At 32.2% G+C, this 15776-nt stretch overlaps 4 protein-coding genes across 4 annotated transcripts; 2 read left to right on the plus strand and 2 right to left on the minus strand.

Moving 5' to 3' along the window:
* Positions 1-14: 14 nt before the first annotated feature.
* On the minus strand, positions 15-4600 carry HELRODRAFT_98642 (hypothetical protein). The gene is made up of 13 exons (XM_009016423.1): positions 4389-4600; positions 4049-4098; positions 3655-3760; positions 3432-3552; positions 3130-3242; positions 2705-2774; positions 2213-2331; positions 2056-2099; positions 1811-1913; positions 1424-1547; positions 1081-1193; positions 81-987; positions 15-51 (listed from the first exon to the last, which is right to left on the minus strand). The coding sequence occupies exons 1-12, from the start codon at positions 4472-4474 to the stop codon at positions 909-911; spliced, it is 1128 nt and encodes a 375-aa protein (XP_009014671.1). The 5' UTR covers positions 4475-4600; the 3' UTR covers positions 15-51; positions 81-908.
* Positions 4601-6013: 1413 nt separating this feature from the next.
* Positions 6014-7165, minus strand: HELRODRAFT_76370 (hypothetical protein; the record flags this gene model as incomplete). The annotated part of the gene is made up of 4 exons (XM_009016424.1): positions 6014-6201; positions 6414-6539; positions 6692-6889; positions 7066-7165. Coding segments are annotated over 4 exons (612 nt in total), but the record flags the coding sequence as incomplete, so codon positions are not given.
* Positions 7166-8470: 1305 nt separating this feature from the next.
* HELRODRAFT_98643 (hypothetical protein) lies at positions 8471-13403 on the plus strand. Its single transcript, XM_009016425.1, has 16 exons — positions 8471-8549; positions 8735-8917; positions 9092-9237; positions 9345-9435; positions 9545-9651; positions 9812-9922; positions 10046-10126; positions 10263-10419; positions 10637-10789; positions 10891-10973; positions 11135-11296; positions 11382-11570; positions 11657-11773; positions 11859-11961; positions 12137-12325; positions 12436-13403. Exons 1-16 carry the CDS (start codon positions 8486-8488, stop codon positions 12579-12581), a joined length of 2082 nt encoding a protein of 693 aa, XP_009014673.1. The 5' UTR covers positions 8471-8485; the 3' UTR covers positions 12582-13403.
* A 162-nt stretch (positions 13404-13565) lies between these two features.
* On the plus strand, positions 13566-15168 carry HELRODRAFT_170625 (hypothetical protein; the record flags this gene model as incomplete). The annotated part of the gene is made up of 2 exons (XM_009016426.1): positions 13566-14114; positions 14230-15168. 2 exons carry the CDS (start codon positions 13566-13568, stop codon positions 15166-15168), a joined length of 1488 nt encoding a protein of 495 aa, XP_009014674.1.
* Positions 15169-15776: the final 608 nt, after the last annotated feature.

The following is a 15776-nucleotide window of genomic DNA, read 5'->3' on the forward strand; positions in this document are numbered from 1 at the left end:
AAAAAACCAAGATATACTTTAATCCTTTAATCTAACTGATTTTAATTTGCAGACGCTAATTAATTAATTAGCTATCTTTAGCTGATTAATTAATTAGCTATCTTTAGCTATTTAATTAATTAGATAGTTATTTATTCTATTATATTTTTTGTAGATTAATTTTTGTTGACAATAAAAAAAGCTTTCCCAATTCATTCTGTTTATAATGGAGTAAAATTTTTCAAGCAATATTTAGGTGAGGTATAGAGCAATACAGACGCACTAACACGCATACACACGCACACGCACATACAAGCATATATATATATATATATAATACAAACCAAATAATAAAGTATAAAAGTTATCAAGATATATCTTGTGGTCCATCCTTAGCTGAATTTAAGCCAATTATCAAAAGAAGTTAAATTTGCCTATGTATATCAGACACAGAAATAAAAACAACGTATGACCAAATACGTATATATATATATATGTGTGTGTGTGTGCGTGTTCGTATAATGCGAACAAGTGAGCCAAGGTATTTCTAGATTTTAAAAAAAATTTGAGGTAATAATAATCAATGCTGTCATTTTCATTTCACTTATTCAGCCATTTATTCGTTCATTCGTTCGTTCGTTTACTCATTCGTCCATCCATTCATTCATTCATTCATTCGTGATTTTACCATCAATCTATAGATTAAATATAGGTAGTTATTAATATTTAAAAATTAGAATCAATCAATCAGCTTTACAACTTGGCCCATTGAAAAACATTTAACGAATTCTAAATAGTATTGTTATTTCTAGATAATGGAAATATTAAAGATAATGTCTCAACAAAAAGTCACTTTGAAAATGTGAATATATAACAGTGGCAGAAGATAGACGTTCTTTTGTTGAAGATAACATCATGTTAATAATTACCTATTTCTTCTTGTAGACTTGGAATGTCATCTGAATACCGTTTTCAATGTAGGGCACGTTGTAATAATCATCAGGGTAGCTAGGAACCAAAATTTGTTATAATTATTATATTATATTTATAATATTATAATTATTTTATTATATTTATTATTATATTCACCACATTACTTACTCAGTGTCCAGGATGAACTCGCTTTCGAAGTCGGGCATGAAGACATTGCATACGTACGAAGCATCGATTCGAGTTAGGTAGATTGTCTCGCACAGGCCACTCTCTATGGCCTCCTGAGATTTAGTGGTAGTAAAGTGAGATAATGATGAAATGAGAGATACAGAAAAAGAGAAAAGAGAGAAAAAAATGGAGAGAAAGATAAAGTAAAATTTAAAAAGGAGAAGAATTAAAATATAATTAAAATAAGGATTCTAAATCAAATGAAAAAGTAATGATTGATGATTTATCATCACCGTTATCATCATTGACATTATTAACTTTAATTACTATTTATAATCCTGACCTTGTATATAGCACTACCCCCCAAGAAGCAGATCTTAGTAACGAGTTTGTCATCGTAAAAGTCACAGGCCAGACAGACTGCTTCCACGAGTGTAGGCACAAAGGAGCAAATTAGGTCGGGGTAGCTTTAAAATGAGGTCAAGGGTGACGTTAAATTACGTGAGATTAACTTCAAATTAGGTCAGGATAAACTTAGATAAGGTCAGATAAACTTTAAATTATGACAAAGAAATAGAATTACTGAAATATGTATATGGCATTACAAGCTTATATTAATTGTCTTTCTCTTACTAATTTAGTTATTTATTAATTTAATTATTAACTTGGTTACTTATTTATTTAATTATTTATTAATTTAATTGTTAAAATAAATTTTTTTTAAATTTACCTCAAAAGGTGCTTTTTGGAACCGACAACTATATAAACGGCACCTTCAATATGCCTCTCCGCGTCCTTCATTGATTCCCATGTTAGCCTGCCTACAATGATGGCTGCAATTGGGTTTTTATTTTTATTATTTTTTAATATCACAATTAATATCACAATTAATATTATGATTAATATTATAATTAATATTATGAGGATACTATGATGATGAAATATATTTTTTTTATAACCAACCAACAAGCTAACCAGTTTTTCCTTGCAAAAGAGATATAAGATGCTTGTAATCCTTACTTTGCGAAATTGAAAAATTTTAATTAAAATTAAAAAACCTCAATTAAATAATCAATCAACCAACCAATCAATCAACCAACCAATCAATCAACCAAAATCCCAAATGACAGACTCTATATATGGCCAAGGCAGATGATTTTCATAGCCTATTCCCCTATTATTGTCCATAGCAACAACGGAATATATAGGTAAATTATCTTTGTTCTTTACGTCATCCACGGTATTTCTTATCTATTTTTTGAGATGAAAGCAATAATGAGGATGGTCAGTGCATGTTTAGAGGTGTATAAGAATATAGAAACGCTAAAATAAAAATAAGACAATGTTAGTACAACAATGTTCTGTGTATTTGTATAATTAAATTTTTTAAAAATTAACATTTTAAAAAATAAAATTGAGAAATTAATTAAATAAATAAATTTATAGATAAGTGCAACATATATTTAAACTAAACTTTGCCTATTTCAAAGTTTTATATCCAAACAAAACAAAAAAAACTATACATCCTTGTATCAAAAAACATTTTTTTGTGCTCCAATCATTATAAATATTATTAGTATCATCATTGATATCATTATAATAAACATTAACATCATTTACTCACCTTATGATGGCAAGTGAATTGATAGCCAATACCATTTTCTAACTGCACTGATGTACTATGACCAGGATATCTTAAGTATCGTATCATAATAAAATTTAATTATGATGAAAATTATAGTAGCAAAAGTATAATTATATTTATTATTTAGTAAAAGTAATCTGAGGTAGGTTTATATAGCATCTTTATTTGACAACAAAATTAAATCAATGATAGCATTACTGATGTATGTACTGTAACTAGCAAGATAAAAATCATCAACTTTGAAACCATTTGAAATACTGATTATCAAACATAGAGAGAGAGAGAGAGAGAGAGAGAGAGAGAGAGAGAGAGAAAGTGATGTAGAGAGAGAGTATTTTAATTTAAAATAAAAATAATTATCCCAATTATTATTATAATTATATAATAATAAGTAATCAGCAGACTTAATGAGTTTATAGGCATCTTGGTTGAACTTTGGGAAGAATGTATCACATTGAAAATCATTGCTGATCTCTGTGATAAACACATTATAGCATGTACTACTGGCAAGAGCTAGCTGCATTATGATGATAAAGGATGGTAAATTTATTTATAAAAAATTATAAATATACATACATACAGTATATAAACATGTGTCTGTGTGTGTGCGCGTGTGTGTGTGTGCGTGAGTGTTTGTGTGTGTGTGGGAGAAAGAAACATACAATAGCAATAATTATGGTTTGAATTATTACAGTAGAAAGAGTACATCATAAATACTAGATCCACCAATGATGAAAATCTTATCAATTGATTTGTCGGAGGCCACAAATTCGACTGCATCTTCGAAGGATTTCGAGACGTGTAACCTTCCATTGATGTCTGGACATCTGCAAGGAAAAAATCTGAAATTAATGGAGGTTGATTTAACTAATCCAGGTTAATTTTATCCTAATCCAGATTTAAATAATTAAAAAATTAATTTAACTAACTCTAATGTCCTACTAATTACGACATTCAGTCTATTCTTAAGAGGTTTCAGATTGCTTGGAATTGAGTCCCAGGTTTTTCTTCCCATGAGGATTGCATTTTTGGAACCTTTTCATTGAAAATTTCAATGCTGAATGTATTTTTTTAATGACTATCAATTTAATTTGAGGGCATCAATTTTGTTTGATCAAGTATAAAAAATGTTTTTCTAAATAGTAAACATTTTCATCATTTTCATTCTTTACAAAAAATCAAAATGAAATAAATTTTAATACAATATTAAAAGGATTGAAGTGTTAAAAATGAGAATAAAACAAACAATAAAAAGCAAAATGACACAAAATGAAGAAAATACAAACAACAACAGAAAATTTATAATAAAAAGTACATACATACCAAGAATGCTTGTTTCAGAAGTGAGCTTTCTAAAAAATGTCATGTCACCTCTAAACCAAAATGAATAAATAATTTATTCAATCAATTAATTCATCAAATTATATAGTTTAATTGATCTTGTGAGGATTTATTTATTCATTATTGTTATGTTAATTTTTTGTAACTTTAAAAGACAATGAGTAATTAAAACTTAACTACTTATTTAAATAAATCCTAATTCTAACTTTTGGCTTACGCTTATTAATAGTAGTACAATGATCAAGAAAATAAAATTTAGCTTGGAAATTTATTGAATTATAATTTATTAATTAGGTAATTAATGTTGAAGATAAGCACCAACGGAAGTTTCCATGGAATTGAATTGTTCAGTCCAATCCCTCTATTCTTAACGCACAGTGCCACGATAATTTGTAACTTCGGTTGCATGATTAAAATATTTTCAAAAATGTTTAAATTTCTGTATTCAAATTAGGACTCTCAGAAAAAAAATAGAAAATTTAATCGCTGAATAAAGAAGGGCGTATAAAATTAAAAAAGTTTTTACTTTTAGATGCGCAAAGAAACAAGACTGGTATAAATATTTTGCGAAATTGTATTTTTATGAATTGCAATAAATACATAAAATGTGTTCGTACCTCAATACAATATTTTCTACACAATAATAAAGCCTTATGCATACATATATAAGTATCAATGCTTTTATTTATTTTATATAACTCTATATAACTCAACTCTATATAACCCAAGACCCCACTCTATATAACTATATAACTCAACTCTATATAACTCTATATAAACAGTTCTACATAACTCTATACAACTCTATTTAACTCAACTCTACATAACTCTATATAACTCAACTTTATATAACTCTATAAAGCGTGGCGTGGTGGAATAGGGCGGTTGCCAGGCACTTGCTGGTACATACACACGTCCATCCAGTTAAAAAAATTTTTTGGAAAGTTTTTATAGTTAGGTTACAATCGTCATCATCGATATCGCAATGAAAGAAATTTAAAAAGTTTTTTAGATGTCAAGGTCGGTCCTTCCTTTGATATGTTGGTAGATCACGACCATCATATGTTAACACCATATTTCTAATCATGTATGTGCCTTTGTACGTGTGTTGTGTATGTTTGTGTGCATGTACGTGTGCGTGTATGTGCGTGTAAGTATAAGTTGGTGTTAGTACACGAACACTTTGAACAAGTACTGTTACAGCATCGTTACTAACATTTTTATTATCACATTAGTTATTATTAATTTCATTACAATTATTTCCAGTATTTTATAAACCATGAAAATCTCTTGAATACTGATTTTTGATAATATATATTTATGTGCGTGTGTGAGGGGGGGAGTAGGTTTGCGTATGATGGAAAAATATGTAAAGAAAAAAATTACTAATGGGTGATGCTATTATTTTAAATAGCTTTGAAAACAATTTGAATTGAAATCATTTTACAATAAGTATAGACTTTGGTTTTAACTCTGAAATCACGATGTTTTTATGATTTTTAATTGAAATAAAAAAATTATGATTTAACTCAACAGTGATAAATAATTAGGTACACACCTACGTAACAGTTATCAGTCAAACGTATAATAGAATAAAGTGTAAAAAGTAATTTAAAATGTCACATCTCCGTCAGATAAAAAACAAAAAATCGATGTTAATGTTGTCGTCGTTGTTACATTTTACTTTTAAAACATTGATGTTATTTATGACATAATTTGAGATGTTACATTTTGTTGGTTTTTCTAGTTGTTAGTTTCTAGTTGGTTTTTCTGATGTTAATGTTTTAACTCTGTTGTTCATGACGCCAGTGTAGTTGTAGTTGTTGTTTGTGATGGTGGGGGTTTGTTGATGTTAATGATTATAACAAGGCTGGTGTTTTTGATATTTTCGTTGTTGATGTTATTTATGTTGATGTTATTTATGTTGATGTAATCACAGATTCTTGATCAACTCGTCATCATCGTCGTCGACAAGGATGTATTCTTAGTGGCAGCGTTCACTTTCTTGGAATCAGCTGCAGTAGCGGTCAAAGCGTTCAGCTTGCTTTGTAGTTTGATGTACGAGACGTCGCCATCATCTTTTCCTGTTAACACCATATTTCTAAGGGAGGGTATCTCACTGAATGGAAGGAAATCTGGACCTATCGTCATGATGATGGGTAAGAAGATGACGATGATATTCAAGATGATAATGAAAGCTATTAAAAATGATGTGATAATGAAATTTATCCTAAATGTTATGCCCTATTACACAATGTCAAAAAGACAGTGGTGACTACGTAAACCATAGTGGAAACCATCTTATTCACAAAAGATGAGATAAGAAGGATGGCAATTGTATTAGGACAGATACCTGTTGCCAATCCATTCTCTCTCCTTTCAGAAACGTTCTCGAAAAAAGTTTCGTGCTCTTCCCATCTTCGATCGCAGGCGGCACAAAGAAAATTTGACTGAAAACATGGACAGCTACACTCTGTAAAAAAAATCGTAAAATTCATCATCATCTTAACTATAATCATCAACTTTTTATAACTATTATTGTCGTCAAATTTACTAAAACATTTGTTGTTCCCTTTGTAATCAGAGGATAATTGATGTATTATGTAAGCATTATAGCTAACTAACTTGTACATTTATGGTTGCCATTAGCGTCATGTTCTTCGTGAGAATGCTTGCATTTGCATTTGGCCCGCCATTGGTTTTCTTTGAAATCTTTTCGCCTTCTCAACCAAAACTCGCCGACTTCTTCAGGGTTTGATGGTACCCAGGCAAAATGCTTGCAAGAACAATTTGGGTATTTGCATAATGTTCGGGAACCTGAGTCTGTATACAATTTTCAAACATCATTAGAATTTTTAAAGATTTTTTCAATGAGATTGTTCTAATTATTACGGGAATGAGAAACTTTTCGCTGTACGAAAGAGAAATGGTAATGAGGATACTTAACAGCCATGTCAGTAAAAGTAAGAAGCATTTGTTGTTACAACCTTTTATAGGACCATGTTGTTGCAGGCTGTGGCCACAGAAACATTTGGAGAAGGAAGCTACTCTCTGGCAGTCCCATTTCTGGTTAGGACACCTCCAACTAACGTATACACCTTATGTTTGTTCAACGAGTTTAATTAAACAATTAAATTTATGAAGTTTAATTAAACAATTAAATTTATAAAGTTAAATTTGGATTTATGTAGTCCTAGTCCACCAAGGTATTCTAATCATGATTGGTTCTTAATGTTTAATTTTTATTACTGTCTTACCGCTCTCCACGGCTTCAATTGCTGCTTCTTTTTCAACATGGAATAGTTCTTTAACTTTGGAACCGAGATTTGGATTCATGGCTCTAGCAAATGAAATAACATCGTAATTTTTAGCTGGCTCTATGACTTGAGTTTTGCAATCTGGATTGAAATATGGTTTGTATTCAGTTGAGTTTATATGCTTGTAAAAGTGAGAAATAGTGTGATATGTTAACCTGAACTGAATTTACTGGGACTTTTGCTATTATTTTTGCTTCTGTTACGTCTTATTAATGTCGAATTCATTAAATTATTATAACCCTTGGCACTAAGTGGAGGTAGAAATGACTGCTTCGAGTTTTTCTTCATATTTATTATTTATAAATTTTATTACAATTACACAATTCAAGTTAGTCGAAGGAACCGAAGGAACACAGTAATCTTTCTTAAATAGAAATAGATGGTTCGTGTAGGGAAAAAGGTTTTTTTGTGAAATAATGTTGCCGTATTTGAAAGAAATAGCGTTGAAATTATTGGTTTGTACTGTTTTATGGTAACTTCCAGGTTTACAAAAAATTTAAATATGTGAATGTTTTGAGGTTACCATGGTATACAACGAAATGCCTGGTCTGATTATTATAAGCGATTTTGAACTATTTTTAAATATTAAAAAACTGATTAATACTTTTAAAATGAATAAGCCTAGTTTCAAAGGATTGCATTGAGTTTAATGAGATACTTCTTGCTATAAGTATATGGTCACTATATTTTTTCCATCACTAAACTTAAGGCAACTCAAACTAAAGCAAGAAGTTTTCCTTTACACATTGACACACGTCATTAATGTGAGGTGGCATATAATTCTTTTTAATTTCTTTCAAAATTCATGCTAAATTAAAAAAAGTCGACTTTATTTTTCTTTTCCGTAACAAGGTTAGTTTCAGATTTTTATCGATTAATTTTTGCCAACAATTAACTTAACTTTTACTTCGCATTCGTTCACTAATTTTTTAACTAACCGGTTTTTTGTTGGGAAGACACCAAGCTGCATTCAAATAATAACTACTGGGATACTCAAAAATTTTTTAAAATTTAATAATATTTAAATTTTTGCAGCTCGATTAGTAAAGGAAAAGCAACCATGACGGTGGCAGCAGCAAAGTCAGTGGTGTCATTTTTCAAAATGTCAATTGATAAGCAGGATACATTGATTAAGTTATCCATACTGGTCATTGCTTGCATACTATGTTAGTTATAATTTATACAACTTAATTTTCAGTTAAAATATTTTTTTTGGTTCTTTTTGTTTTTGTTTCTTCGTAATTTAGGCTCCAATTCTTACTTTTATAAGTTATCTATACTTATGAATTAAATAAAAAAACTCTTTTGTTATATATTGCTAAATTTTAATGATGAAATAATTATAAAACAGCATTCAGTGTCAGATTGTTCTCAGTGCTTCGATATGAAAGTGTCATTCACGAGTTTGATCCTTACTTTAACTATAGAACCACGAGGTTCTTGGCAGAGGAGGGCTTCTACAACTTCCATAACTGGTTTGATGATAGAGCCTGGTACCCTCTGGGTAGGATCATTGGGGGTACAATTTATCCAGGTTTAAAAAATACTTCATTTAAATTTTTTCAACATTTTTTAATAATGCATTCTAAAAAATTTTTATTTAGGACCTTGTATATCTTTTTCATTTTTATATAATTTGCAAACTCTAATAGAAACGTTTTAAACACTCCATTAAATTTTACATAAATTTTCACCTCAATAAATATAGGCTTGATGCTGACCTCTGCCCTCTTGCACAACATCCTCAATTTCTTACACATCACTATTCACATTAGGGATGTGTGTGTATTTCTGGCCCCACTATTTTCCTCTCTAACAGTCATTGTTACCTACCACCTTACCAAAGAACTGAAGGTATATATACATATAATAATTACCAAAATTTGTGTTTCTTTTGCAATACAAAATTATTTTACATTGCAATATTTGTGCATCCCTAATTGCAATTACACTAAAATTAGGATGTCGGGGCCGGATTGGTGGCTGCCTCTATGATTGCCATCGTCCCGGGATATATCTCTCGATCTGTCGCTGGTTCTTATGATAATGAAGGTAAGATTTTATATATAGGTTATGTATAAATGTGTATGGTGTGTGTGTGCGTGTGTGCGTGCGTGTGTGTGTGCGCGTGTATTGATGTATGTGTATCACAAAATACCAGGTATTGCCATATTTTGTATGCTGCTTACCTATTTATTCTGGATCAAATCTGTGAAAACCGGTTCATTATGTTGGTCTGTTATGTGTGCTGTAGCTTATTTCTACATGGTCTGTTGCCTTTTTTATTTTTCTAAATTATCATCATTTTCATCATCATCTACGTCATCATCTATGACAAACGCAACACTATTATAAGCAGCACAATCATCTTCATCACCGTCATCGTCATCTTCACCACCATCGTCGTCGTCGTCATCACCGTCGTCAGGTTTCATCATGGGGTGGATATGTCTTCCTCATCAACCTTATACCATTGCACGTGCTTGCATTGATGGCCACTGGAAGATTCTCACACAGGATTTATGTCGCTTATTCCACGGTTGGTTGGCTGGTTGACTGACTGACTGACTGACTGATTGATTGATTTTGAGGATTAGTTGGTTGGTTGATTGATTGACAGATTAGCTGATTGATTTTATTATAATCTATGCACACATCATAGGTTTACTGTGTTGGAACAATCCTGTCCATGCAAATCCCATTTGTAGGTTTTCAACCAGTTCAATCCAGTGAACATATGGCTGTTAGTATTTCCATCCTCATCATCATCATTTTTTCATCCTCATCATCATAGCAGTCATATCATCATCTTTAGCACTCTTGAATACGAAAACATTCAGTCATGCAGAATGTACCTAATTGTATTAACTCATTTAAAGGCGTTAGGTGTGTTTGGCCTATGTCAGATCCACGCATTCATCGACTACGTTCGATCCCGCCTAACTCGAGACCAGTTCAGTATCCTGTTTAGGAGTCTGGTAATCTTCACTGGCGTCGTGTCCGCCACTGCTTTTGGAATCGCTACTGCTCTTGGGAGTATGCTGTTTGTGTTTTGTGTCTCTTGCAACTGTATTTAGTTTTGCAGTGTTGTGGTTCAATTGTTGGTTAGGGTTTGTTTGTCTTTGTGGCATGTTTTGATGATGTTTTCTTGACTGCTAAGTGGTTGTGTATGTTTTTGGTTTGTGGTTTGTTTGTTTGTTGCTGTTCGTTCGTTGCCAGTAAAAGTTGCACATTCTGACATCACATCTCACAGAGATTTCACCGTGGACTGGTCGTTTTTATTCTCTGTTGGACCCCTCGTATGCCAAGAACAACATCCCAATCATCGCCTCCGTATCTGAACATCAGCCGACGTCCTGGAGTTCGTTCTATTTTGATCTTCAGATCCTTGTCATTCTCTTTCCCGGTTAGTTGGTTACTTGTTTGGTGGGTCTGTTTATCGAGTGGTTGTTTGATTGATTGATTGATTGATTGATTCATTCATTTTCTTATCTATCCACTAAATAGCTGGTCTGTATTTCTGCTTCAAGAAGTTGACAGATGCAAACATCTTCATCATACTCTACGGAATTACCAGCATCTATTTTGCGGTAATTTGATTGATTGATTGATAAATTTACTAGACAGTTGAAAAACTAATTTGTTGATTTGTTGTTGACTGATTGGTTGAATTAGCCATACTTTATTTTTTTCATTAATTTTATTTGACCTTTGCACTAACACACAGTATATGCATTTAATCACAAATTAGGGAGTGATGGTACGTCTAATGCTCGTCTTGGCCCCAGTGATGTGCATATTGTCTGGCATAGCAGTGTCATCAACTCTCAGTGAGTACATGAAAAATTTGGACTCTGTGCAGAAAAACAAGAAGGCTAAGAAACCTGATGCAAACTATCCTGTTAAAAACGAGGTCTGTCTGGCTGGTTTGTTGTTTGACTGATTGGTTGATTTGTTTTGTTAACTGATAGACTAACCCAAACCGAATGCCCACGTAGGTAGCAACAGGTGTCGTGGCAATGGTCACCATCTTCTTGGTGATGTACACTTTCCATTGTTCATGGGTGACTTCTGAGGCTTACTCGAGTCCTTCCATCGTTCTGGCAGCCCGAGGTGGAGACGGGGGAAGAATTATTTTCGATGATTTCAGAGAGGCCTACTATTGGCTCAGATATAATACTCCTGAGGTTGGCTACTTGGTTAACTATTTTCAACTTCGACTCTGACCCACCCATCGCTTGACCTTTAACTTTGACCTCGTTATCATGTGCAGGATGCCAAGGTGATGTCGTGGTGGGATTATGGTTACCAGATCACTGCAATGGCCAACAGAACGATACTGGTTGATAACAACACCTGGAACAATACACATATCTCTAGAGTTGGACAGGTTGGTTGATCAATAGACTGATTGATTTTTGTTTGTTGATTGATTAATTGATTGATTGATTGATTGATTGATTGATTGATTACAGGCCATGTCATCAACCGAAGAAAAAGCATACGAAATTATGAGGGAGCTTGATGTCAGCTACGTACTTGTTATTTTTGGAGGTCTCACTGGATACTCATCTGATGGTTAGGTGATTGATTGACTGATTAATTGATTGATTGACTGATTAATTAATTGATTGATTTATAGTTTAATTAGTTTTTCTGTTAACTGTTTGAACATCTGCAGAGATGATTGGTTGATCTGTTGATCGATAGTTTGTATGTTGAAGATGATGACGAATTTCATTTTTACTCTCAGATATCAACAAATTTTTGTGGATGGTTCGTATCGGCGGCAGCACGGACAGAGGAGCCCACATCAAAGAGACAGACTACTACACGCCCCAAGGAGAGTTCAGAGTAGACAAAGAGGGCTCGCCTACTCTCTTGAACTGTCTCATGTACAAAATGTGCTACTATAGATTCGGTTCTGTCTATACTGAATCAGGTGTGTGCTTGTATGTGTGCATGCTTGCTTGTCTGCTAATGTAATAACAGATGTAACAACACATTAACAATGTTACAACAATTATAACAACACATTACACACCCAACCAGGCAAGCCAACTGGATATGATAGAGTACGAAATGTCGAAATTGGGAACAAGGATTTTGAGCTCGACGTTCTTGAAGAGGCCTACACAACAGAGCACTGGCTAGTTCGCATCTATAAGGTCAAGGACCTTAGCAATCGGGGCAACTAATTATAATAAATAATTAGTGGCCAACTAATATTCATTAAAGTTTTTGGGCTTGTGATTGGCTGAATTTCTGTTAAGATGGGAGAGTTTCTGTCTATTTTTGTTTTGTTCTGCTTGTTTGTTTTTTCTTTGGTTGTTTTGATTATGAAGAGTAATTATTAAATTTGTTAGATAACAGTTTACATGTTAAATAATTAATGTTATTGTCTGTTTTTTTACATTATTAAGTTATATCTATTATTATTATTACGCCAACTTTTTTTTATTATTTGTATGGATTTTTTAATTTTGATTGAACTGTTGACTGACTGATTGATTGAGTGGACTGAACTGAAATATAGTGATGTATTTCTTTTTAAAACTAACAGCCAATTTATCTATCTAGATATATATATATATATATATATATATGTGGATGTATGTATGTACGTACATTTTTTTTATTAGTCTGCATGTTTGTTTGTATTTACGCTAAGTTTAATTTTATTCTACTAAGGTTTTATGATTATTCTGTTTTGATTATTGTTATTATTATTATAATTATTATTGTTAACGAAATAATTACTCATAATTATAAATAATATTTATTGATTTTTTTAATGAACGTATTTGTTATTTTTAAGAAATAAAATAATTAAATACTAAAAAATAAATTTTTGTGTACTTTTTAAATTCATTCTAAAGAATTTTAAAGTTTAATAATAATAATAAAATAATTAATATATATATTGTAGATTAATTACACCGTAATTATTTAATTCGAATTATGGTTTATAAATCTTTGTTAGCATGACGCTAATTCTACAAAAACAAAAGAAATTTTGATTTATGGTTATGTTTATTCGAAATAGGATTAAAATATACGGACTTGTATGAATAATCTTTGTGATTTTATATTAGTAATTACAGCTAATTATTTCTTAATTAATTAATTACTAATAATAATTGTTATAATAAAAATTAATTTGGTGTGGAAGAAAAACCGTTATGACACATAGCGGTAATTTGGTCATAGTTAGAATATACGGCATCTTAGATAGAAACACATTCGATGTTGTCCTACACAAAGATGCAGACGTTGATGAACTAATCAGACGAATTAAAGATGTCATTAAGGTGGATGATGTTTCGCTAAAGATCCTATATCCCCAAGAAGATGTTTACTACAATGGCGATGGTGCCATCAAAAATTGTTTTAGAGACGGACATGTCTGTCCGTTTTTCTTCGACAAAAATGAAATTGATAGAAAGCTGACTATAAATTTGTCGAATGTGTATTTGCCGCCCCAAGCCGTCAGTCAGACCACGATGAAAAAGTTCTCGCTCAATACGAAAATGGAACCATTTCGTGGGGAGAGTTTGTCAAAAATGTGTTTTCCGAAGGAAGATTTGACGGAAACGAGTGCCGATGCAGAAGTTGTTGATAGTGTAGATGAAGAGAAATGTTATGAAGATGGGGAGGATCATATTGACAGCCTCATCTTTAGCGGTCCTCCTGTCGTGCATGTTATCATCCAAGATGATAGAATCATTGAGGTTAAGTAAATTAATTTAAAGTTATAAAATTTACAGATTTTTCGTAAAAATTTTGTGAGATTTCCATAATAAATGTGTTATTGAGCTTTGTATTCAATTCTTGCTATCGAATAAGGTCGGTCAGTACAGCTGCAGTAGAGAAGCGCAAGACGGCAAATTCAATCTTGCTTTCTACACAGCACCAAGTCCTGATGATGACGACGACGATTTACGACGTAGAAGAAACGATGAAATCTCATTGAACCTGACAAACCTCAAGAAAAACCTCCCAATCACGCTGGTAAATCAAACCAGTCTGATGCCCAAACCATTCGCTATTTTCAACAACGAAATATCTCATTTCAGAGGATTCTCATTGAAATCTCAAAACCAGCAAATAATACCGGACCCTGAACATGTCGTAGTGAGCAGCGAAAGTAGAAAACAAAAATTAGATAACCTATTAATTGAGCATCAGCAGGAGGTGGACAGATTGAATGAGCATAAGGAACAACACATTAAACAATCTCAGACGCAAAAAAGCAATATGGTCACCGGCGTCCAACACGGTCCAAAAAAGATTACCCTGAAGAGAAACACCAGGCAAACATTAGCATCCACTCGTCTGCAAAGACAAAAAACTCAACAGCAGCAGCAACAAACTCAGCAACAGCAGCAACAAACTCACCAGCAGCAGCAACAAACTCACCAGCAGCGTCAGCAACAATTGCAGCTACAGCAACGTCAGCAACGCCAACAGCAACAACGACAACAACAAGAAACGAACGTTTTTCATCATTCTCATTATCATCCTCTAACAGCTTATCCAGCGCCTCCAATTTCACATCCTCATCAGACACAGCAGCAGCAGCAGCTTCATCAACAACAAACGACGACGTTTCCTCACCAACCACATGCAAACAGAACCAGTTCTTTTAAATACGGTATAACGCATGCCCTAGCCAAGTTCCATGCCATCAAAGAAGTTCAACGTCAACAAGATAAAAAATTCAGTACAGCTGAAACTGTCAGATTTTTCGGTACCTACCGGCCAGTTAATTTTTATCATAATTGATGAAATATAGAAAATTCTTTCAATACTTCCCTTGAAATAATTTGTTTGATTTTTTTTTTCCTCTTTTGATATTTGTTTCAAGTCCTTCAAAGAATTGAGAATGGGTTTTTGCGGTATCAAACTATTTTAAAAACTTGCGTGACTGACTGCGCACAGCATGTACATAGAATATCAGGCACAAACACACAATACATGCACGCAAACTCTAACTGGAATACACGACTCATAGTTAATGTTAGTTTCATTTATAAAAATTTGTGGTTGCAACTTTTTCAATCAAATTTTAAAGTATTTTTCGTAATTTTTTTAAAAATCAATTTTTAATAGAAAAGAAATCTAACAAAAAATATAGAAATATGTTAATAGAAACAATGTAATTTGGTGTCTTCATGTTATTATTTTAATTTCTGCTTCTCTCAAGTTCAATTTCTCAGCAGCTTTCTTGAAGAGATCAGCATCTGATAATGTATGGTCTGCAGTTTTTAAATCCTTCATCGTATCTATAAACCTACAAAGTTATTAAAGGATAATTTAATATTTATTTATCTTTAGAAAAAATTTTATGCAATTATTGAATCAACCAATGACCAAACTAATTACCTTTGGTT

Source organism: Helobdella robusta, assembly GCF_000326865.2.
Source record: "Helobdella robusta unplaced genomic scaffold HELROscaffold_18, whole genome shotgun sequence".
NCBI lineage: Eukaryota > Metazoa > Annelida > Clitellata > Rhynchobdellida > Glossiphoniidae > Helobdella > Helobdella robusta.